This window comes from Cryptomeria japonica, chromosome 9, assembly GCF_030272615.1.
Source record: "Cryptomeria japonica chromosome 9, Sugi_1.0, whole genome shotgun sequence".
Taxonomy (NCBI): domain Eukaryota; kingdom Viridiplantae; phylum Streptophyta; class Pinopsida; order Cupressales; family Cupressaceae; genus Cryptomeria; species Cryptomeria japonica.
Genome location: NC_081413.1, coordinates 216,325,249 through 216,348,667, shown reverse-complemented (window position 1 = coordinate 216,348,667; position 23,419 = coordinate 216,325,249). Strand labels below are relative to the sequence as shown.

At 36.2% G+C, this 23,419-nt stretch overlaps 2 protein-coding genes across 4 annotated transcripts in view; one reads left to right on the top strand and one right to left on the bottom strand.

Annotated features, from left to right (window-relative positions):
• Positions 1-1,011: 1,011 nt before the first annotated feature.
• Positions 1,012-23,419, bottom strand: part of LOC131044508 (probable 1-acylglycerol-3-phosphate O-acyltransferase) — a 99,209-nt gene continuing 76,801 nt past the window's right edge. The window contains exons 3-9 of the mRNA XM_057977845.2: positions 21,111-21,157; positions 10,937-11,055; positions 10,695-10,855; positions 2,237-2,346; positions 1,990-2,089; positions 1,666-1,789; positions 1,012-1,432 (exon numbers count right to left, since the gene is read on the bottom strand). Coding sequence (XP_057833828.1) covers positions 1,307-1,432; positions 1,666-1,789; positions 1,990-2,089; positions 2,237-2,346; positions 10,695-10,855; positions 10,937-11,055; positions 21,111-21,157 — 787 coding nt within the window. The 3' untranslated portion in view covers positions 1,012-1,306. The remainder of the gene's footprint in view (positions 1,433-1,665; positions 1,790-1,989; positions 2,090-2,236; positions 2,347-10,694; positions 10,856-10,936; positions 11,056-21,110; positions 21,158-23,419) is intronic.
• LOC131044509 (uncharacterized) overlaps positions 2,839-23,419 on the top strand; it is a 71,528-nt gene continuing 50,947 nt past the window's right edge. For all 3 annotated transcript variants that reach the window (XM_057977848.2, XM_057977847.1, XM_057977846.1), the window contains exon 1: positions 2,839-3,209. In XM_057977848.2, the coding sequence (XP_057833831.1) occupies positions 2,986-3,209 (224 nt within the window). In that variant the 5' untranslated portion in view covers positions 2,839-2,985. The remainder of the gene's footprint in view (positions 3,210-23,419) is intronic.

Sequence of the window (23,419 nt, the reverse complement as noted above, 5' to 3'; positions counted from 1 at the left end):
CTTCTCACTTTTCATATATATTTTTCTCTAACACAATACTAATTTTATTAGCTAGAGTTTTTACTAATCACTTAAAAAAAAGTTCCCTCACGTGCCTTCATATGTGCTGCTTTTGTTAACCCCACTATTGTTGATTATCAATCACATTTCAATGACTTCCCCATACAGTCACACGTACATTTTATTCTTTCATTGGGCTTTATGTGCTCTAATAACTGTGATAAAAAAATGCACTTCATAATCCACAAAATATCAAAATCACTTCGATACCAAAATTCATATTTACCCTCTTTATGTGCTCTAATAACTGTGATAAAAAAATAACCTCTTTATGTGCTCTAGTAACTGTGATAAAAAAATACACTTCATAATCCACAAAATATCAAAATCACTTCGATACCAGAATTCATATTTACCCTCTTAAAATGGTATATATATAGGAATGGATCAAAAAATGACTCAGAAATTTGCCCTAAAAACCCTATGAAGGAAAAAATTCCTCATCTACTCTTGATAGAATAAATTGAAAGAAGAAGCACAGAAGATGAAAGCAACAATAATTTTTGCTTAACTACACTATAAAACCTCCATAAACTATGAATAACTAAATTCTTCTACTTCTCTTCAATGCAACATTCAAATCTTCTATCTCATGTCAAATTACACACCCTGCACCTTTATTTATAGTTGTTGGTGATGCTGAAACATTTCTCTACACCTAATGAGTTCTTGACGCATGTAAAAAGTTCTCAAACATGGTGGAAAAAAAGTAGAGTGAGCAGATAACAATCTTATGTGTAGTGTCATGGTTCAATCAATTTGCATTCTCAAGAAAAGAAATTCTAAATTCGTTTCCCAACCATAGGCCAAACCCTTCTGAAACCGTTCTCCATTTCAGATTCCCAATTTGGATATTTCATGGATAAAGATCAACTCAGTTCACTCATAAGTTCCATTTCCACTCGATTAAATATGCTGAACACCCATTTCTGTGGACCCAAAAAACAATACTTGAACATTCCATAAAAGAAGGAAAGTTGTATACGAAATAAAAAATAAAGAATAAGATCATACTAGTGTTCTTGAGTTCATAATCTTCTAGTTTAAAGAATGAGATCTACAAGGTTATACATATTATGTTACATCAACTTTTGAAGTTTTGTGATGGAATGCCACCACCTTATACCGAAATTTTTAATTAAAATAATAATAAATGAACAATTTTCAGATCAAATGATAAGTTAGATACATTTCATCTAGTTCTTAAATTTGTAAGGAACACTGCATTCGTGAATCACAAAATTCGCTATGCTTGCGTAAGCCCTTCAGGAATGCTTTCATTTTCATGCTCCTTTCCAAGAAATTTCCGAAGTGCATAGAACACTGCTGAGTGGAATCCTGCCGCATTGTCTAGGAAAGCGAAGTGACCAGCCTACATGCAGAAAGCATGGCATGTTAGTAATCATTTTCGATGCTGCATATTTTTTCCATGATCCCTTAAAATGGCAACACAGTAGTCTAAATTTATCGAAATTATTATTATCTATAAACTTATTTTCCTTTTGCATAACTACAACAAAGCTATTGAATGGATATTTTTTCATGATTTTCATGCTATGCATCATTTATGAAACGATCAGAAGTATATCAGAAAAAAATACTAACTCGAGGAAGTCTTATGATCTCAACAGGAACATTCATATTTTTACGAGCTTCCTGTGCTCCTTCAAAGTCCATCCAATCATGATAACCATATATGAAAGTGGTTGGTACCTTCCACTCTGGTGCACTACAGAAAACAAATAGATTCAACAGCAAGCAATTCAGAAGATACGGTAGTTTAAAGTTCATCAAAATGATGTTTTCCGCTCCACAAATTACCTTAAAAGATACAGGACATCGATTGATTTTATTTTTTAAATATAGAAATCAAAATAATTGAAGGTAAATTGGAAACAGTGATGCTGAAGCTTGGGTCAGATATGTAACCATTCTAAAAGCGGTTTTCGAGAAAATGCTCCAAACGAAAATATATGCTTCAGGCACAACTCCCCAGATGCTCTTGCAGCTAATGTATGATAGAAATAATCTGAAATTTACCAGAAGAACAAGTTAGAGTCAACGCAAACAGCTTAACAGAAAACAGTGGAAGTTCATTGTCCAGTTTCCCGTCACCATACTCAGCAATACAAAGTTTTAAAAAATCTTGAATAAGGAGTCCTGAATACATGACTACCTGAAAGCAAGTTGGATTCTTCATCATTCAACATGTCACCAGCTGAGTGAGTTCCAAATCGAGAAGTTGTGTATTTTTGCACCAAATTTGGACCCCAAGGCCCTAGACCCCTACATAGACACAAATTATAAGCAATGAAAATAAAACCTTTGCAGGGCACATAACATTGCAATCGTTGCAAGACTCGGGCTAAGTGTAACAACCTATACTGTTTAGCACATCTAACTATCAAATATACAACACATATGTATCGGACCAGATAAACTCGAAAGAGTCCATCACATCTGGAGTGTTGAATTCATGAATGCCACTGAAAATCACTGAATTTACCATAAAGAAAACAAACAAGAACTGTGGAGCTCCTGAAATGTCAAATATCATTATAATGCCAGCTAACAGACTTCGATTCCCAACAACAATACAAAATACGATGCTGAAAGATTCAGATTCTGGAAAAGAAAATATATCTTAGCCTTTTGTCATGTTCCCGTATCAGTTCTGTCAATAGCTTCATCGATTTTCTTGCCTATGGAGGCAATAGTAGTTGATATGTCAATATGTAATTAATATTAATTAAGTGTTTACTCAATAAAGGTATTTAATTGTATTTAACCAATGGTAATATTTAATTGCTTATTTAAAGAATTGTAATGCCTGATCGGATGAATAATTTATAGTTAGCATTAATAATATTGATATGGGGAAGAGATGCATTGGTCTAGGGGCACAGCCCTTGCTAACTGACAGACATGTCTCTACTGATCCATGCGACCCTCAGAATAGTCATGACTATACACGGGCAGAGAAAGGGTACAAAGGACATCTTCCATCACAGAATTGAGGCATCGAAGATCCCAGAAGTTAATAATACAGAACTGCGCTCAGTTAAGGAAATTGAATTGCATCTTAAGCAATCGAATCTGTTAACAGGCAGTTTGACAGTATTGCTATTATCATCTCTGACAGCAGACAGGTATGCTGTGTCTAGTTTATTAATATTTTCTTATAGTTATATTACAATAAGTCCATTTGAGAATAAGCATATACATAGTTATAAAGTAATCAATTTCATCTGATTTTCCATTTCATCGTTAATATATAATAGTAATAGGAAATCAGTTATATAAATCAGTTATGGCTAATTCCATTATGTATGAATATATGTTCATAATACAGTGAGATATTAATATATTCATAGGGAGAGGTGTGGCGTTGTTAGGGAGAGGTGGAGTAAATCCATCCCTAGAGCTCCAAGGGTGAATGGACTGGTGTTCCTGAAATCTGGGCTTCATTATGGAGGTGGTGTCATTGCGCCCTAGACAAGTAAATCCCCATCCAGGGTTGAGGATTAGAAAAGGGAACTAAGAATTAGGGCTTGAATATAGCCAATATCAAATTATATTATGAATAATTATGATTCTTTAGTTTAATTAATTAATTTAAGGTATAATAATGCATAGTGATGTATGTTAGTCATTGGGAATTGGCAGCCTCCTAGAAGTGGACATTACAATTGGTATCATAGCATAATCCTGCCATCCTGTGAAAGGTAGTCAATGCAAACCTACCAAAGAAGGGGAACTACTTCCATCATGGGTGAACAATTAGGCAACGAAATGAGAACTTTCATGGAACAGACCCATCAAACCCTCATGAGCCAAAATGAAAGAATTGAAAGATCAAACCAAGCACTACTCCAAGCCTTGCACAACATGGGAAATTCGAAAGGAAATTTTAAGAAATTTGAAAAACAATCTGTGTTAAAATTTTTCTGAAAATCATGTTTCTCTTTGTGCGATTTTTTTTTGCCTTGCGTTTTTCCTTAAGGCAGTATTTTCTGCCCGACGTGACTCCTTTCTATGCGACAAAATCCTCTGCAACCGCTGCCATCAGCTTTGTGCCTATCGTGACCTCTCGCACAACCTTTATACACATGATTTTTTGCGTTTTTTGGCATATTGTGGCAGGTTTTCTTTTTGCAACTCTCACGATTTTTCATGTTTGTTTCCGGGGATATTTTGCGTTAGTGTCAGTGTGCACGCAACAAAATTTCTTTTACATGCAGCTCGCAATTTCTTTGCACTCTCCCGTGACGAATTCCTCTATCTTTTCATGCGATCTTTTTCGTGTTTTTTGGGCATTTTTTGTCTCTGCGACGCCATTTTGTGCGCTTTTTAAAAAAAATCGCAGCATGTGCTTTCGGGCAGCTTTGTTCTACAGATTTCTCTTTCTGTGATCTGCTTCTTTCCGTGATTTTTTCCGACCTTGCTTAAGGCTCCAAACGACTAGGGTTTTATCAAAATCCTCAAATTTTGTGGTCGGAATCAAATTTCACCTACATATTCTTTGTGGGTTTTTGCAAGGATTTCTGGGTCTTCATCAGATTTTTTTGGGTCAGCCAGAAATTTTTCTTGAAATTTGTGCCAATCATACTTCATCTATTTTTTGAAGTCCGTACCTGCATTTGCCTCCATTTTTTGCATTGGGATTTGTGCCTTGGATTTTGTTCTATTGCCTTGTTGATTTTCATTTTTCGTGCATTGGGAAGCGTGCAAGATGGCATCATTGACCAACTTAATGTTGGAAGGAAGTCAGAGATTCAATGGCAAGAATTATAACACCTGGAAGCAACGCATGTTGACAATCTTCGAATATCATCACCTTAATGATCTTGTTTTGGGAAAATTGTCTTGTCCTACTACAGCCAAACAGGACCAGGACAAGTTTGATGAGCAGAATCGGGAAGTCGTCGTTCTCCTCAAGATCTCCATCACAGATGACCCGTTGCCTCAGATTCCCTCTAGCAAATCAGCATTAGATATTTTGAAGCACTTGAAGGAATTGCATGAGACGTTCGACAAAAGCCGAGCATTCTTCCTAAAAAACCCGTTGTTCTCCATCATGATGGATGAACATATGTCCTTACATGAGCATCTCACAAAGATTAAGGACATTTGAGATAAACTCGAAGCTATTGCTCGGAAAATGGAGGAAGAGGATATGGCAGTCATTACCTTGAAGAGTCTACCAAAATCCTATGAGCACTTCATAGAAACTCTCAACGTTACCTCAACAAATGTTGATTTGAAATTTCTAGAGTTGTGCACCAAACTTCTACACCAGGATCGTTGGAAACAACAGTTTGGTAGCAGTGCCACTTCGTCCTCCTCAGAGCAAGCCTTTGCAGCCAAATCCTTTCACAAGGATAAAGGAAAATCTCAGTCATCTTAGTCATCTCAACAGAAGGGCTCTAGTAAGTCTCAAGATGGTTCTAAGAAGAAGGTTCAATGCAACTACTGTCATAAATATGGCCATATGCTAAAGGATTGTCGCAATAGGATAGCTTCTAAACAACGAAACCAAGGAGGGTCTCATCCTAAAGCCAATACCGTTGAGCACACAGAGCTGAAAGAGTCTACTTTTTACACCTTCATGGCTAAAAGACCTATAGATCATGTGAAGTCTTTTGGCTGGTATATAGATTCTAGTGCATCTCGGCATTTCACTCACAGGCATGATTGGTTTTCAGAATTCTCTCCCTATACTGATTCAATAATTTTTGGAGGAGGTGAAGAGTATACCATTGTCAGCAAAGGCAATGTTCAGATACAGTCTGGTGGGAGGAATCTCATTTTCCTCAATGTATACTACAATCCTGGCATGGAACTGAACCCTCTCTCTGTGAGTCAAATTATGCGGCATTCTCCTCAGCTTGATGTGATTTTCAATTCCCGCAAGTGTTTGATTGTTGATCATGCGAAACACACTACTGTAGTTGTTGGCATCGAGGATCACGATCTATACAAACTTGTGGATACGGGTGATTCTCTTGAGCATGCTTTTGCAGCTAAATCCTCCTCTATCACCAGTCTATGGCATGAACGATATGGTCACCTAAACATTCACTACCTTGCTCATCTTGTTAGGGAACATTTAGTACATGGCCTACCTAAAATTCAAACTCAGAATCAGCAAGTTTGTGAAGCTTGTCAAGCTAGGAGGCAGCACAAGACACCGTTCAAGGATGGTGACTATGGCGAGCCTCTAAGGTACTAAAGTTGGTCCACGTTGATGTATGTGGTCCAATGAATACACCTTCTGTTACTGGGTGCAGATATTTCTTGCTTTTTGTTGATGATTTTAGTTGTAAAATGTGGGTGTACTTTCTTAGACAAAAATCAGATGTGTTTCCTGTATTTCAAAAATTTAAGGCCTTAGTAGAAAAAGAGTTTGGTTGTTCTATTATTACTCTAAGGTTTGATAATGGGGGGGAGTTTTGTTCTATTGCTTTCTCCACTTTTTGTGATACACATGGCATATAACGTTAGTTAACCACACCACACAACCCTCAACAAAAAGGCGTTGTAGAACGTTGCAACCGCACCATTACATAAATGGCTAGGTCAATGTTGGAACACAAGAATGTTCCTAAGAAGTATTGGGCAGAAGCAGTATACACTGCAATTTATCTCCTTAATCAGTCTCCCACACATGCTATTAAGGGGAAGACTCCTCAGGAAGCCTGGACTAGTCGCAAACCCAGGATCAGTCATTTGAAAGTTTTTGACTCTTTAGCATATGTATGGATTCTAGATGCCAAGTGCTCCAAGTTGGATTCCAAGAGTCAAAAGCTTATGTTTACAAGGTACAGTGACAACCACAAGGCTTATCGGCTGATTGATGTAGACACTGATTGTGTTATCTTCAATCATGATGTTGTCTTTGATGAAGAACGAGGACCGTTTCGACTTTCCTTGTCTGAGCAGAATTCTGAGGATCATCCTTTGAAGGCTTCTGATTTGGGTGTCCGTCTTCCATTTGGTTCACTTGATGGGAGGGATGACGCAAATTTTGAATTTGATGATGCACTACTTGAATTTCCTCCGGATGATGCTAATCTTCCACCTGTTTTAGGTCCTATAACTCCTCCAGTTCCAATGTAATGTCCCTGCTAGTTAGAGATCACTATCCTGCAAAACAGATTGTTAGAATACAACAGACATATAAATATATATTTAATTTAAATTGCAATCTAACTTAAAAATACTTAATTAACATAATCATAATTTTAATCTAATAAAAAGGATACGAATGCCATACAAAGGTATGTCCTTAGGCGGCCGTGAAGCTCGCCTTCTTGGAACCCATCTTGGTTCCAAGCCCTCCAGGAAGTCGAAGGTGAATTCGACTCCTGTCTTGAATGTAATTTCTTACATCCAAGCCCTCTAGGAAATCAAAGGTTAATTCGATCCCTGTCTTGGGTGTAACCTCTTACACCCAAGCCATCCAAGGAAGACCGTATGTCCATTCCTTGCCTTGGGTGATGCATCCCACCACCCAAGTCCTCAGAGGGGACCGGCCAGATCCGTCTCTTCTTAGTCAACCAAGCCATACATATGCATATAGATACTCAGTATATACTGCGCTAGGGATTATCATAATCCCTCCTTTAGACTAAGGGAGTTTCCTCCCTATAGCCTCCATCATGTGATAACATTCATAATATATTTTTGCCTTTATTACTATTTTCCTATTCCATATTCCATATGTACATATTCCTGATTTAACATGTATTTTCTACATATTTTCCTTAAAAATGTCCATTAACCCATATTCACATATATTCCTACTAAGCATTGACATATATTCGTTAGCGTATATTAGTACAAGTTCACTAACCTACACTTTATACTTATTCCTTAATACCTAAAATCCATTCATTGATGTGTTTATTAAAGCATTTATTATCATAAATACATTAATTACATTTATTACCTACCTTTATTACCTATTGATTAGAGTAATCATTTGTTAATGCATTTATTATAATATTCATTATTTACATGCATTCATTACTTATATTATAGTATTACTTATTTACTTCCATTAAAATATACAATAATTAACATTACATAAACCTTACCTATATTCAATGCTACATGTATGTATTACATATTAATTAACTATATCCTTTCGTACTTGGTAATATTTTACCCCTTACCTATTTGCCCGCAGCAGAAGTTCTGTCCACTGAAAATCTGCACCGCTCTACCTCCCATCCTCCCCTCCTATCTCTGCGGTTGCCTCTCTTTAATACCCGTGAAGGGTTGTACCCAAAGAAACGGGGCTCGGACTCGGCAAGGCCAACTCGGACTCGGACTCGGGACTCGGCGTCAGACTCGGCTCCAGACTCGGCTAGACTCGGGAAAGTGAAAAACTCAAGAAATTTAGAGATTTTTAAATATTTAAAACTTATTTCAGACACCCTTTATTGAATACACCTTAAAGACACAATAACATCATCAAACTCGGCTCATTTGATTACATACACAGTATACATCAATCACATTAGCATAAACGCAAATTGTAGCTGAAGAAAATAACAAACATAGATATATAAATATTGTCAAATGTATACAATATTACAAAACTCATGGAATAAAAAATCCATGTCATCATATGATCATCATCAAATGTTTCATACAAATACCAAAGGTAAATACAACTACAAGTCTATGGCTTAGAGGAGCCTGCACCCTCTGGCCCCAGCCCCCTGCGAAGGCGTCTAAGGTAGGTCCTGGATGATTCGACTGCCATAGCCGCTCCCCGTGACACCATGCCATGCTCACCAACATCAGGAACATCCGTGTCACTATCTGCCTCTGAATCTCCTGTCTGTGCTCGTGCTCTCCGCTCCTCCTCTGCCATGGCTACAGTCTCAACCTCTATATCTACCTGGTCGATCCAATCAATGTCAGACTCGGAGGTTAAATTTTCTCTACTTCTATCGACGCAGTTTCCCCATATTTTTCGACGGGGGTTTGGGGGCAGCGCCCCCAAGGTGGGGTCAAGGGGCAGCGCCCCTTGCATGCTCCCTGTCGCGATACAGGGCAAGGTCGAGGGGCAGCGCCCCGCGAGGCCAAAAAAACTTATTACAAGTCTGAATTAGGGTTTCTTTGAGAGTCTTCCTTAGGGCCTGGTTTTGCTCTTGTTGCTAATTGGGTCTTGCTTGGTGAGTGAGTATCATTCTTGAAGGTCCAAGCTAGGTCAAGTTGCTGAGTGATAAAGTCTGGAATGTCATCCTGATCTTCAAATGCCCTGAAATTTGGCTAAGTCTGGAATGTCCTGATCCTGAAATTTGACTAAGTCTGGAAAACTGAAGAATCGTCCAAAAACTAGATTTTGCAATATAACTCCTGGAGGCCCGAAACCACTCTCAAACATCCTGACAGTATATATGGAATATAACTTAAAGTATAAGTGACTTTCTTCTTTCTTATACTTAAATGTTATATTCCATAAAATAATCCTGACGGAGAGACCAAAATGTCAAATTTTGCCCTTCCAAAAAAACTTATTACTTTTAAAAAAAACTTTTTAAAATGTTTTTTTTTTTGTCATTTTATTAACCCAGCCAGTAGCCGAGTCTGGGGCTCAGGACTCGCCGAGTCTGGCGAGTTTACTCTCCAGACTCGGCCGAGTCCGAGTCCGAGCCCTTGGGACTCGTTTGGCCTGACTCGGACTCGGACTCGCCGAGTTTGGGCGATTTCGGGCGAGTCTCGTTTCTCTGGTTGTACCCTTCCACGGTCCCCTTCCGCATGATGGGGTGTGGTGGTAATTGCAGCCCTCGCACCTCTTCATGCGGGGGTGATTGGGGGTGGGGCGGAGGGGGTTGTTATAATCTATTAGGGGTATAGTTACGTGTGCCTTTTTAGAATGTGTTTAAATAATTAATAACTTCCTCTTTATTATATATATTTACATGTATAGTAAATAATACCCCCTTTATTATATATTTAAAATAATAAATAAACATCCTTTATTATATTATATATATATTTAAATACATTACATATTAAATAACACTTTCCTTTATTATATCTTAAATATATTTCCTCTATTTAATATATTACTTGTATTATCGTATTAATCATGTATTTAAAATAATCTTATTTAGTTGATTCATATCCTTACATTATTAAATAACCTTACATCAGGGTGATGACGTAGGGGTTATTACATCCAAACAATTTCTCTCAATAACAATTAATTCTGGCGTCATTAAAATTAGAGAGCCTATGTAGCACAAGTAAAATAGTAAAATGCAGTCTTTACTATTAATCATTATTTATCTTATAATTTGCACTGCTCTACCAATAAACATAGGGTTTTAGAAAATAAATTTATAAATACTTTCCTTTCACTGTGAAAGAATATATTTAGCTAGCACCTTTTCTTTGCTCTCACTATACTAAATGAAATAATTTGTTTTTCTATTGTTTAGGATTTAAAAAGCATTCTAAATTATAAAGGGAGATAAATGGGAAAATCAAAATTCTAAATTGCAACATTCTAAAAAATTCTTTCACACTCACATCAAAGACAAAGAAGATATCCACTCAACAAATATTTATACAAAATGTGGAAAAGCTGCATAATAAAGTATTCCAGCTCTCACCGAACAATCTTTTGTGGAGTGAAATTGGTCTCCCAAAAATGGTTCAGTATTTTGCCCTTCCATGTTGTTTTAAACTTTACTATCCACTCATACTTTTGATCTGACTCTAAAGAGAAACCAGCAGGACCAACCAATATTAGGTGCTGAACATGCCCTGGGTGCTGCAAAAGAACAATTATTTTCAACTAGGAGATAAATATGTGGCAATCCTCAAATTTGAAAATAACTGATAAAAATATCACCTTAATAGCATATTTTGCAGCCACATAACCCCCAAGAGAATGACCTAGTAAAATGAAGTTATCTAGATTTTTGGCTTTACGCCATGCTTCAAATGAATCAATGAACCAGGATTCTGTTTCTGTTTTAATTCAAAACACCAGCATGGAATATCAAATTAGTAACAGTCTAGTGATTTATAGCACCTCAAACAGTCTGCACACATAATCCACACTGCATGCTAAGGAAAACAAAAAAAATAGGCAAAAAAGCATATTATTTTTATAAGAAATAGAAAAAACAGCTTGATATATACAGTGAATAATTTCTTTTTTCTTCTATATTTGCAACTGTCAGCACATAGGAACTCCTTACATATCAATGACCTTAACACATTAATTTATTAATTCCAACTACTCGGTTAGCCTACCTAACAATTATTCACAATATCATATTAGATGGCTTCCAAGGCCCTTTACATAGCTATTTGACCTCTTTTATATTCTTCAAAAATATGTGGCTCCTTTCTATTCAATCACGCAGTATTGGAGTCAATTTAGCACTTAATTTACCATTTTTTGAGCTGTACTATTTGTAAAGATTGCAGAATGTAAGTGTAACTGGATTCGGTGCAATTTTAATCTCTACTACATGCATACCAATTGTAGAGCTTGACCTAAATCCGCTCAATGATTATTTGGTATCATTAAAACAACCTGACCTAAATTTACTTAATAATCACTTGTATAGATTATTGCACCCTTGCACATGGTTTTGAATCTTGATCAAGTAGTGGTTGCAATGATAAAGCACCCATTAACTCTGATAACTCTGACTTTGAGAAATCCTATAAAAATCTACGTTGAAAGTTTACCATATGGTGTCTGAATATATATTCTAAAAGAAAAACATAAATATTGCATAACAAACATTATTACAAAGGAAAAAAGATAAAGTTATTTATTTTTACAAATAAAGAACTTACACCCTTACAGCCTCTATGATTAAGAGTGAAGAGAGAGAACAATCACTCGACATTTTGGAAAAATATAATTTGGCATATGATTTATCGTTTATGAAACATTGGTTTGTTAAGTTTTTATGATCAGATTAGATAGAAGATAATTCGATCAAAAGGTGCACAGCATGTACCCTGGGAAAACCCTCCAATATGAGGGAGAAAAACCCAGCTATAAATCTCTTATAATTAATGAAGTGAATGAATACAATATGGCTATCACACAGCTAGATATGAGGCCACCAACAAGGCCGATCTGTAACTATAATGGTGCCAATTATTATATTGACTTTGATCTCCTTGATGAAGATGATGAATACGCCCAAGTCTGAATGTAGTGTGAAGGAGAGCCGAAAATCTGCTGCTTCGAACTGCTGTAGATGACTCGATCTGCTTACTATGTTATTTGATACTTGTGGAGAGAGGGAGTCGATCTATATGTACCCATACGTGGGTGATTCCAAGCAACATGTCTATTCCAAGAGTCGTCTTATCATTAACCAACACGTCTCTTCACCAAGGATCCGTTTCATTATAACTAACACGTCTTTTCACCAAGGGTGGCGAGTTTAACAATTGGTTATATTTCAAAACATTTTATTTAATTTACAAATGCAAAGTCGACATCATATAAATTGAACCTATAAATGTCTAAGGCCTATAGGCCAATTAGACATTTATATTGACTATGTCGGCCTGAAGGAATCCGACCATAGCTATAATAACATTAACATGATTGAAGATAAAAGAAGTGTTCCCATAAGTGGAGGAATGCCAATAAGGGATACTTCACGGAAAAAACAATTGACAAGAGACACATGCATATGCACAATTAGGCTAAAAATTGTAAGGATATGTAATGATGCAAAGGCTATAAAATATCCAATTTACAAGCATTGTTAATTTATCAATTGTATAACAAGGTTATCAAAAGAGATTTGTACTTTTGGGCCTTTGGCCTTTTGCAACTCACTCCAAGGAGTTATATTAGAAAAACTAAATCGTGAATCTCTATTTTGGATTGCTGTTATAATATGGATGTCCATATGAAATAGTAAATCGTTGCTTCCTTAAGGTATGGTGATCTTTATATTCTAATCTTTGAAAGAATTTGCCTTTGATTGGAAATGCTATAGTCCTGAAGCCTCAGCTTCCTACATTAGCAACTCTAAAATGAATCGCCTAAATCCTCACTTAACATGTATTTGTAAGCTTGAAAATCAAAACGAAGCTGAGAAAAGAGGGTTCAGATTATATTATAACTAAGAAAAAAACAATAGCTGAATAAAGGAAAAATAGGAGAGTGGCCAACTCAACTTAATAAAGACAGAATAGAGTTTAATTTAAGACAATAGAAGGTTAACATTTGTTTCCTCAAATAAGGATTTCCAAGGTTCAAGGACGTTTCTAAGCTCCAGAAAAGGAAGTAAAATCTTGTGAATGTTGACACTAGCTGAGGAGGTTATTCTTGATTTACCTGAAATGCTTTTATATGTTTCTGGCCAACCGGGAGTAATAGGTTATTAACTTATTTACCATGTAGAATTTACATGATTGAAAACATTTTAGAAGACCGAGAGGATTCCAACTTGTTTGCTATTGTTTTCAATGCCATTTGCATGTTTCCAGGACCATTTTCATGTTTCTGACACCATTTGTCTTTCCAATACCATTTCTCGCTTTCTAATATTGTTTTTCATATTAATTATATTGTTTCCTTCAGAAGTTTATCCCAAAGCTCTTGTCATTTCCTAACCCTAGTCAGCTTCCATCATTTCCTAATCCCAGTCCTCTAGAAATCAAATACTGGTGTATAACATAGAAAGACCCACGCAGGAAATTCAGAGGATTAGAGAGGCCATAAAGATGGCCAGATGTTCTTTGCTGGAATTTGGCCCTAGTTTACTTTCACAATCCTACAACAACTTCCTATTGCAATCTGCATAAGGCCTTAATTACACAGCTTTGTTTTTCACTCAGTCCACATGGTTTGGCCCATGCATGTTAACATACTTGCAAGTAAATCTTTCTGACTTTATGCACATTTGCATGTTTTATCCGTAGTTTGAATTTGAACCATATGCTTGGGATACAAACTTTCCATTGGCAGGGATATGTGTGGAAATTCAGCATGCCCTAGAGACGGCTTCTATTTTCTTTCTTATGATTAAGGATCTTGAATGCAACAAGTGAATTTTTTATGCACCCATTTAGTCATGAACTTATTGAGTATAACACATGGGTGAAGCCACATACGATCCACTTTTAAAAGAGGGATAAGGAACAAAAGTGGCATTACTGCCTAGGATTACATTACTCAATTTCTCTATTTCTAGAATCAAACTCACTTTATTATCTTGCACATTTAGTTGTTTCTCTATGATGTGATTTCACATAAAGGCAAACAATTGTCCTTTGGATGTGCTCTCTTGGTCAAGAGACCAAAATAGGCAATGAGCTGCCCACAAGAGTATTAATAGAGTTGATCGAAGAAAAAATCAATATAACTATGTTTCTAGATGTGGAAAATGATCCTATAACAAAAGAAACTAGATATAAGCCTTAAATGGTAGTACATGATTGTCCTTTGTCTACTTAATCTACTATATCAGAAAACGTATTTTTCTCTAAAATTCTATACATCTCGTGATGGTTAGGAAAAAATTTTAAATATGGCTGCAACTGTTAAATTTTTAAATTTTTAATAGCATATTAGCATATCTATTATGATGCTTGTAAACTAAATTCAAGGATATATAAACATGATCCATAGAACCCTTTGCATCTAGGATAAAGATCAATTGATATCTTGTATGGTGTTAAGGGCATTGGATCCATTAGATTGTTTAATATATGTAGTGCATTGCACAAAAAATGTTAGATGGGCAAGAAATGGACCATGGTGTTGAGATAAACCTATGTCACTCGACAAGTGGAAACTAAGGCTTCAAAAGAGGAACCTTCATCCAATTGCCTAAAACCCCAAATTTATATGTAGGTTAATTTTACAATAACAAGCTGAAGGCAATAAATTTAGCAACATAAAATCTAAGTATCATCACCAAACAAACTACATATATAGACTGTAATGGAAGAAGAAATCCCAAGACAATCCTTTCTCACTACACTCCCCTTATATGAATAGGTGTATTGGTTTCTAACTAACATATACGTTACTATGATCCTGGTTATTGGGTTGCACTGAAACAAGTGACCAAGATTTTGCATATGTAAGTACCTAAACCATTCCATGAGCAATCTGACTGATTGTTGGAACAAGGAATAGGACACATAGAAGTGACTTTACAAACAAAAAGAAAATCAGTCTTGTTTTGAGATGGTTTTAATAAGCGATGGCCATAGCAGAGTCTTGAATAATTAAAATGTGTTCAAAAAACTAATAGACATAAGAGTTTTGATTACTTTGTCTCAAGGCACAAAGAGGCTTTACTCAGGGGATTCTACCATTCCCGAGTTCCTATAAGATACCTCAATCACTAGACCCATTGTCTATGGGGCCAACAAAATATAATTTGTAATCCATTACCAATCTCCCTTACCCAAGAATTAAATACAGCAATTCTGTCCAAGAAAGACAACAAGGCCAGAGTTTAGCATATCCTTTTAGTTGCTGCAAAAGAAGGCCATTATAGAAATATTAAATAAAAATTGGTTAATTTACTTGTTGTAATGTGCAATTGTCTAAGGACAATGTGGGTGATAATGAATAGGGCTCACCAAATTCTTTTTGAAACAATGAGTATTCAAGTGTCTAAAGAACCTATACAGCTGCCCCTAGATTAACAGAAACAGTCAAGTTCTCTCAAAAAACAAATCATAAAGAGAGTTTTTCCAGGAGAGAAATCAAATTTGAACACAACAGATGAATGTAAATACACAGCCTCAATTGGAAGATATATCATTACAAGAGTGACTTGAAATGTTGAAGACTTATATCTTCTACACAGTATAAAAAGAAAAATAAAGGCCCTTAACTAATTGATGTTCATTCTAAGAAAATGATTTCTTTGGTGTTCATGCATATCATAAAAGATACGAAAATTCCAAAGTTGAATATACTTTGTATTACTTACAGTTCATTACAAAGACTAGCTAAAAATGATTTTTCCATATAAAATTCTCACTGAGTTTCGCAGGTACAATTCCACGTTAATGACCAAGTCAACTAATTCCAATTATGTCAATTGCAAAACAAGGTAGAATGATAAGCCAATTCTTTTAGCACCAAAATGTAGAATGGAATGGCATATGAAGAAATGAAAATTAAGTAAATGAAAACAATAGAAGATAACATATTCTTATTCCAATATACATGGCATGAGGCTTTTACTCATCAAGTATTGTTGAGGATCAATTAAGAAGCACTTGCTCTTTCTTTCTAAACTTTACATTTAACATCACTGAGCCTCCACACCATTTTCAACGAAAGAAATTGTATGCAATAGGCAATGAAAAAGAGCAAAATCATCTAGAAATGACTCCTAAAAGTGAGTCTAACTTCTATCATCTTCTTGCACAGTAATTCCAGTTTCTCTGAAAGGAATGCAGAATGATTTTTAATTTCTCAGTAAAGCTGATAATCTCTACGTCAATGTAGTGATCAAATAGAAAATATTTCTTGTTCCCAAGCTGGGAGACAATGAGCCATATAGATCAGCTTATTCCGAGTCTCCTGTTTTCCATTATTTGAGTCGGCGTTTCAAACAGCATTTTGTCATTTTCTTTAACTCTTTTTGAAAAATTCAAGAAATCAATAGTGAAACAATTTATAATTCCAATTAATTGATACAGACTTTCATAATGCAGAGAATATTGCACCAAGTGTTATGTAACTGGCTTTCAATAACTGTCAACTATACATGGATTATTTATATTGAATTTCCTACTTTCCATTGCTGATCTCAGCCTTTTAAAATTGTGAGGATCATCAGAACTCAAACAAGAGAAAGCACATTTCTATTGTAGTCAAAGACGTTCATTGTGTTGATTTTGTAACTAGGTTAGGAAAATAAATAGGATTCGGAATGCCTTAAGGCATCATCCGAATCCTTATAGGGCAGGGCCCTATCTATTGTATTTATGTGTAAAACAAATAGGGCTGGCCCCTTTATATCCTACACGCCAAACATAAAAGAAACTCATGCTTCCATTATAGGGCCGACCCTATATTGAAATGTACGAAGTTAAGCCTACACTCCAAACATGTGGACCTATCCACATCATTGTTATATGCAAAAATGGTTTTAGCGCCCAAGGTTAAATGGGCCGACTTAGAGATAAGTAAAAAGATGAACCTCATATATATTCCAGCCACTTGCAAGGCTTAAAGATACATTCACATTACATTCGGATTTGAGAGGTGTGAAATATCTCTGCTCCTTATAGTGTGAATTCTTCCTCCATAGGTCAGCAAGGAAGGTGCGAAACACTTCTGTTGGTGATGCGAAATACTACAATCTGCTGCAAAGAATAGCGAACAAGCTGAAGCCCTTGAATCACACACAAATTGGCCGTTAAGAGATAAGTTTGGTTTCAGCTGATAATTGTGCCCTAGCTGGGTTGTTATTGTACTTACAATTCAATATATCATAATCAGATCTGAGGATCTGTTGTTGCTGGGTTTTTCTTCCTAGAGGGAGGTTTTCCCAGGGTACTTGTCTGTTTGTGTTCATTTTTGCTTATCTCTATTTATCAGCAAACAATCTAATTAGGAGCTAATTCTGATTTCTGGGTTCTTATATTAATTTGAAAGGCTAATTTCAACATGGTATCAGAGCTCTAGGTTCGTATAGAGGTTGTGATCAGATTTGTGCTCCTATCTAACCTGCTGTTCAAAAGTTTAGTCCTCATGGCTTCTTATATTAGGGCTGAAGATAGGTTGGAAGGTCACACAAACTACTCTTCTTGGAAGGTCAGGATAATGATAGCATTGAATGATCTTGCTGAATATGTTAGCAAGAATGCTAAGGAACTTGAGAATGAAAGTGAGAAAGAAGCTTGGAAGAAGAAGGACTTCCAAGCTCAAAGGATAATAATAGACTCCATCAAAAATCACTTGGTGCCATCCATCTCCTTGAAGAAGACCGCTAAGGAGATGTTCACCACATTGGAAAAGATGTACGAAGTCAACAATACCAGCTACATACTTGCGTTAAGGAATCAGCTCTCTTACATCAAATTAGAGAAAGAAGAACCTGTTGCTGCTTGCTTCATGAGAATCTCTGAGCTAAGAGATCAGCTTGCTACAGTTGGGAAGAGCGTTGAAGACAGTGACTTATCTATGACTGCCCTAAATGGTCTTCCTCCCTCTTGGGAACCGTTTGTTCAAGGAATCAGTGCCAGAGTTGAGCTTCCTAAGTTTGATCAGTTAATGGGAGATTGCATTCAAGAAGAGTCTCGGCTGGCTGCAAAAGGAAAGATTAAGAACCCCTATGATGAGCAACATGTCCTCTTGGCTAAGAAGGAAGGCAACCATTGGAAGAAGAATGATCTCAAGAGAAATAGAGATTTCAGATCTGCTACCCCTCATTCAAGGAAGAGACCAAGTGACTTATCTCACATCCGATGCTTCCGATGCAACAAGCTTGGCCACTTTGCAAGGGATTGTCAAACTCAGATCGAGCAAGAAGATGCAAACAAATGAAGTATCAAATCATGAAGATTTCCTCCTTTGATCTATTGGTTCGTTGATCTATCTGTTAGTTAAAATTCTGATCTTGTTGTTTTATTTCAGTAATAATATATTAGGAAACTAATCCTTACAGTTGATCTATTGGAAAATTATTGGTTTACAAGCATGATCCATGAAGGCCCACTTCAGCCCTTGCCTTCGGATCGAGATTTGAAAGTCTACTCTAACTTTCTCATTATTAAGGATACAAATTGATGAACTCTATTTAGATTTAGGATTGGTTCCAACCTTAAGTCAGGAAATTTGTTGTGGATTTATTAGCTAGAAAGGCTTTTAGAGGGAGCCTCATGTTTTCTTGATTTTGCTAAGTTCTAATCATTGTGTTTCAGATAATGAAATTGATATGTCTAAATGAATTACTTGATTATTGCAAAATGTTTGTTTTATGATGATACTAACCATGATACACTGGGTGTATCATCCACCCTCTGCGGAGTGCAAGGTGGTAGTTCTCTCTCACCCTCTGCGGAGTGCAAGGTGAGTCCACCCTCTGCAGAGTGCAAGGTGGCAGTTCTTTCCACCCTCTGCGGAGTGCAAGGTGGCGGTTATTTCTCACCCTCTGCGGAGTGCAAGGTGAGTTCACCCTCTGCGGTGTGCAAGGTGACAAATTGTCCTTCTCTGGGAGAAGTTTATGTATCCTCTGCGGTTGTGCATGATTTATGTTATATGGTTATGTATATCTTTGAGTATTAATTATTGCAGGTGTGCCTATGGAAAGGTCTCTTTCATCCTCGGTGGATGTGCATGATGAAAGATAATGGTGTTATATGCAGGTTCCCAGGAAAGTGTGAAGTTCTGAAGCGTTGGCTTCTTCCTCTGCAGGCATTGCTAGAGAAGAACATGTAAAGGTTCATTGTAATGTAATTGCGTGATCAAATCAAGAATTGTATATTGATTGAACTATTAGGGCTGGGCCCTAATCCTAAAACTTGTAAAATGCCATGGATTTGTCCATGTGAATTTGGTTATGTATTTATTTTCCTCCCTAGTTAAGAGGGAGTGTTGATTTTGTAACTAGGTTAGGAAAATAAATAGGATTCAGATTGCCTTAAGGCATCATCTGAATCCTTATAGGGCAGGGCCCTATCTATTGTATTTATGTGTAAAACAAATAGGGCTGGCCCCTTTATATCCTACACGCCAAACATAAAAGAAACTCATGCTTCCATTATAGGGCCAACCCTATATTGAAATGTACGAAGTTAAGCCTACACTCCAAACGTGTGGACCTATCCACATCATTGTTATATGCAAAAATGGTTTTAGCGCCCAAGGTTAAATGGGCCGACTTAGAGATAAGTAAAAAGATGAACCTTATATATATTCCAGCCACTTGCAAGGCTTAAAGATACGTTCACATTACATGCGGATTTGAGAGGTGCGAAATATCTCTGCTCCTTATAGTGCGAATTCTTCCTCCATAGGTCAGCAAGGAAGGTGCGAAACACTTCTGTTGGTGATGCAAAATACTACAGTCTGCTGCAAAGAATAGCAAACAAGCTGAAGCCCTTGAATCACACACAAATTGGCCGTTAAGAGATAAGTTTGGTTTCAGCTGATAATTGTGCCCTAGCTGGGTTGTTATTGTACTTACAATTCAATATATCATAATCAGATCTGAGGATCTGTTGTTGCTGGGTTTTTTCTCCTAGAGGGAGGTTTTCCTAGGGTACTTGTGTCTTTGTGTTCATTTTTGCTTATCTCTATTTATCAGCAAACAATCTAATTAGGAGCTAATTCTGATTTCTGGGTTCTTATATTAATCTGAAAGGCTAATTTCAACACATTGAGTGTGAAATCTTTTCTCACTTGAAGCTTGTGAACTTCTTAATAGCACCTATGGCTGGACAGTTCAAGTTGTGCTTAATGCACATACTATGAAATGTCAGTTCATTGAGATCAAAGCAACCCTCAAAAACATGCAAAACAAGACCATTGAACTGACAGAACTAAACAAGGATGCTAGATATGCAGTTGAGAATTCAAATACAAATGTTGGAAGTGAAAAGCTAAAATACAGAAGTGCTTTACTGAATCAAACTCATCAAGACGTAACAGACCACGTTCAAACAACTTGTGTCCAGGACAGTTCCCAAAGAGTAGCCTGGTTCTCAGACTTCATTTATTATTGCCCCTATTTCTCACTAGTTGTAGATTAAGTTGTGCTTTTACATAGAGCAAACAATTTCTTTTACTAAATGGAAGGCACTTTGTTTGTGGTAAATACTAACTATATGGGAAAAGAATGGATAATTGCAGAATTTGTAAGCAGATCGACATCATAGTTTAGTTAGCCTATGGAGTATGAGACATGAGTCAAAAGAAGAAAATTGAAAATTTGCAATTGCTTAACCTGGTTCAGCAGGTTGAAATTTAATTTTATAATAATCAAAATTAAAAGACTGTCAAGGACTGGTTGTCTTGAACACAAATTTACAATCATGGTCTATGACAGAATCCACCTTACCTTCTGTGCTTTCACATGTAAAGTCTGGTCGACTTGATGCACCCCATCTGCCAGGAAAACCCCAACAAATAATTTTAATGAGCAGTTTTCAAAGCAATCATCATGTCAAGTTTTCAGAGCATGTCATTTGATCTTACAAAATCTTTATGATGAAAGATTATGTGAGACATGCAATCTGTTGACTTACAATTTTCAATAAAAAATAAGTGATGCACAAAACACAATGATAAGCACATTAGCCACATGTGAACCATGTAGTTAGCCTCATCCAAGCGAAAACTTTACAGGAAACTTTTGGCAATTAACCAATATTTTACCATTGTTATGAAAAATAAATTTATCAAAGTACAACCCAGCTTTTTACATAAAAATTCCCTAAGTTAACCAAATTCAAAAAAGTGAAAAAATATTAATCATTTGAGTTTTTTGAGTAATAAATAATAAATTAATTTTTCACATAAAATTGAAAGTTTTAAAATGAGTGAAATTTTAAACTTTCTGCTAAAATTTTCCAACCAGGTATTGATTTAACATTTTGTCAAAAATTAGATTTACCAACCAGTAATGTTTTCCACAAGCATATACCAAATATTTAATATATATTATGTTTAACTAATTTTACCATACTAGCAAGTTTTAGTGTTTTACATGATAATGCATTAAGCATTTTTAATAATAGTAACATTACACCTGAAAACCCACGATTAATCTTGAGTAATCATGACTCGCCACATTTGCCATGCCATTTCCTGAATTTTTTAAGAAGTGGCTTTGATTTTTTTTATATACCTGTTTTGGCTCATTTTTACACACAAACAAAAAAATACAAAGCAAAAGCATCCTAAACAGTTTTGGTTTAAGGTTAGGGTTAAGTTTTTTTAATTTTTCTTTTACTTCGAATAGATTTCTTCTAGAAATTAAATTTCAATCAAAACGACCATTTTATTTAATTTCTATCCTACTGAAGGTTTTAGTGACAAACATAGTGCTGCCCATAAAATATTACGTCATGTTTCATGATAGAAAGGCCTACTATTTTAGGGCCAGCCATTTGTTTTTTACATAATCCCTCAGAGGTCAAAGTAAAATAATTGTTTTCCTATTCAAGGGTTAATAGAAACCCTGGTGCAGGAAGGCAAGCTAAATTTTGATGGTCAGCTAGTTATGTGTTTAGAGATACTTCGGGTACTTTCTTGATAGGGGGTTCCCAAAATCTTGGTACCAAACTAATAATGAAGCAAAGTGGGAGGCACTTCTAGCTAGGCTAATGTTAGTATATTATAAAGGATACCATAATGTTATGGTGGAAGGTGATTCACTGATTGTTTGATCAAGCTAGAAGCTTCGCTACATTATAGAGGAAGTCCTGATATGGATCAAGAAATTTGATTTTGTCAAGATATGTCATTTCTGAGAGAAACAAATCTGTAGACTTATTGGCTAACCGACATAGACCTGACAAATATTTCTTCTTTGGAAAGTTGTGACATGTGAGATTGGGAAGGGATTATTGAGCTCAATGAAGAGGACCATCCCCTATGATTTGAAGGTGATCCCATCATATGTCATAGGATTTCATTTATTTGCATTGTCAATGAAGGGTGATGTGTTGTGTTGGATGTGATAATTCACACATGCTTCATCCAAGCAAACTTGAGGCATCTCTTGCAATTATGATATATTATGGACAATGGGCTATGGGAATTTAAGTATTTCACATATGGTGGCTCCCCACTGGGTGTTTCTAATTGCATGGTGTGCTAGCATTTTTTGCTTTGGCTCAACGTTGGTGTTGTTGCAGTGTGTGTGAATGTGCTGGTGTAGTTTTCATGGAAGGAGGTGGCAATGGGTCTTCCGTGATCCTCTCTGCATGGGGTGCGTCTCAGAACACAGATTGAAGCAGATATTTCATTGCCTTAATGCATCTCTACTCTAAGTGGTGAAATCCATTCTAGGACAAGATGGCATTGTTGATAATGAAATACTACATTCTAGAGAAACAATATTAACATATTTCAAAGAAAAGTTGGGAGCAGTGGTGCAAATTGAATTCAGAAGAGAGAAGCTTCACTCGACTAGCCAACTCGGGAAACTCGCCTGACTCGTGGTGAGTTTTGATACTTTGGATATTGTAGAGGGTCCAAGCTTAGAGGAATAGGGTATAATGCAGCCCAAGGGAGCTTCGGTTGATCATTAGCTCAAGACAATGACGGATGACATTCTTGCCCCAATTGTGATGTCAGCAATTTAACAGAATGGTCTCAAGATTTACAACAAATGATTAAGCACTTAGTGATTCCACACAACAA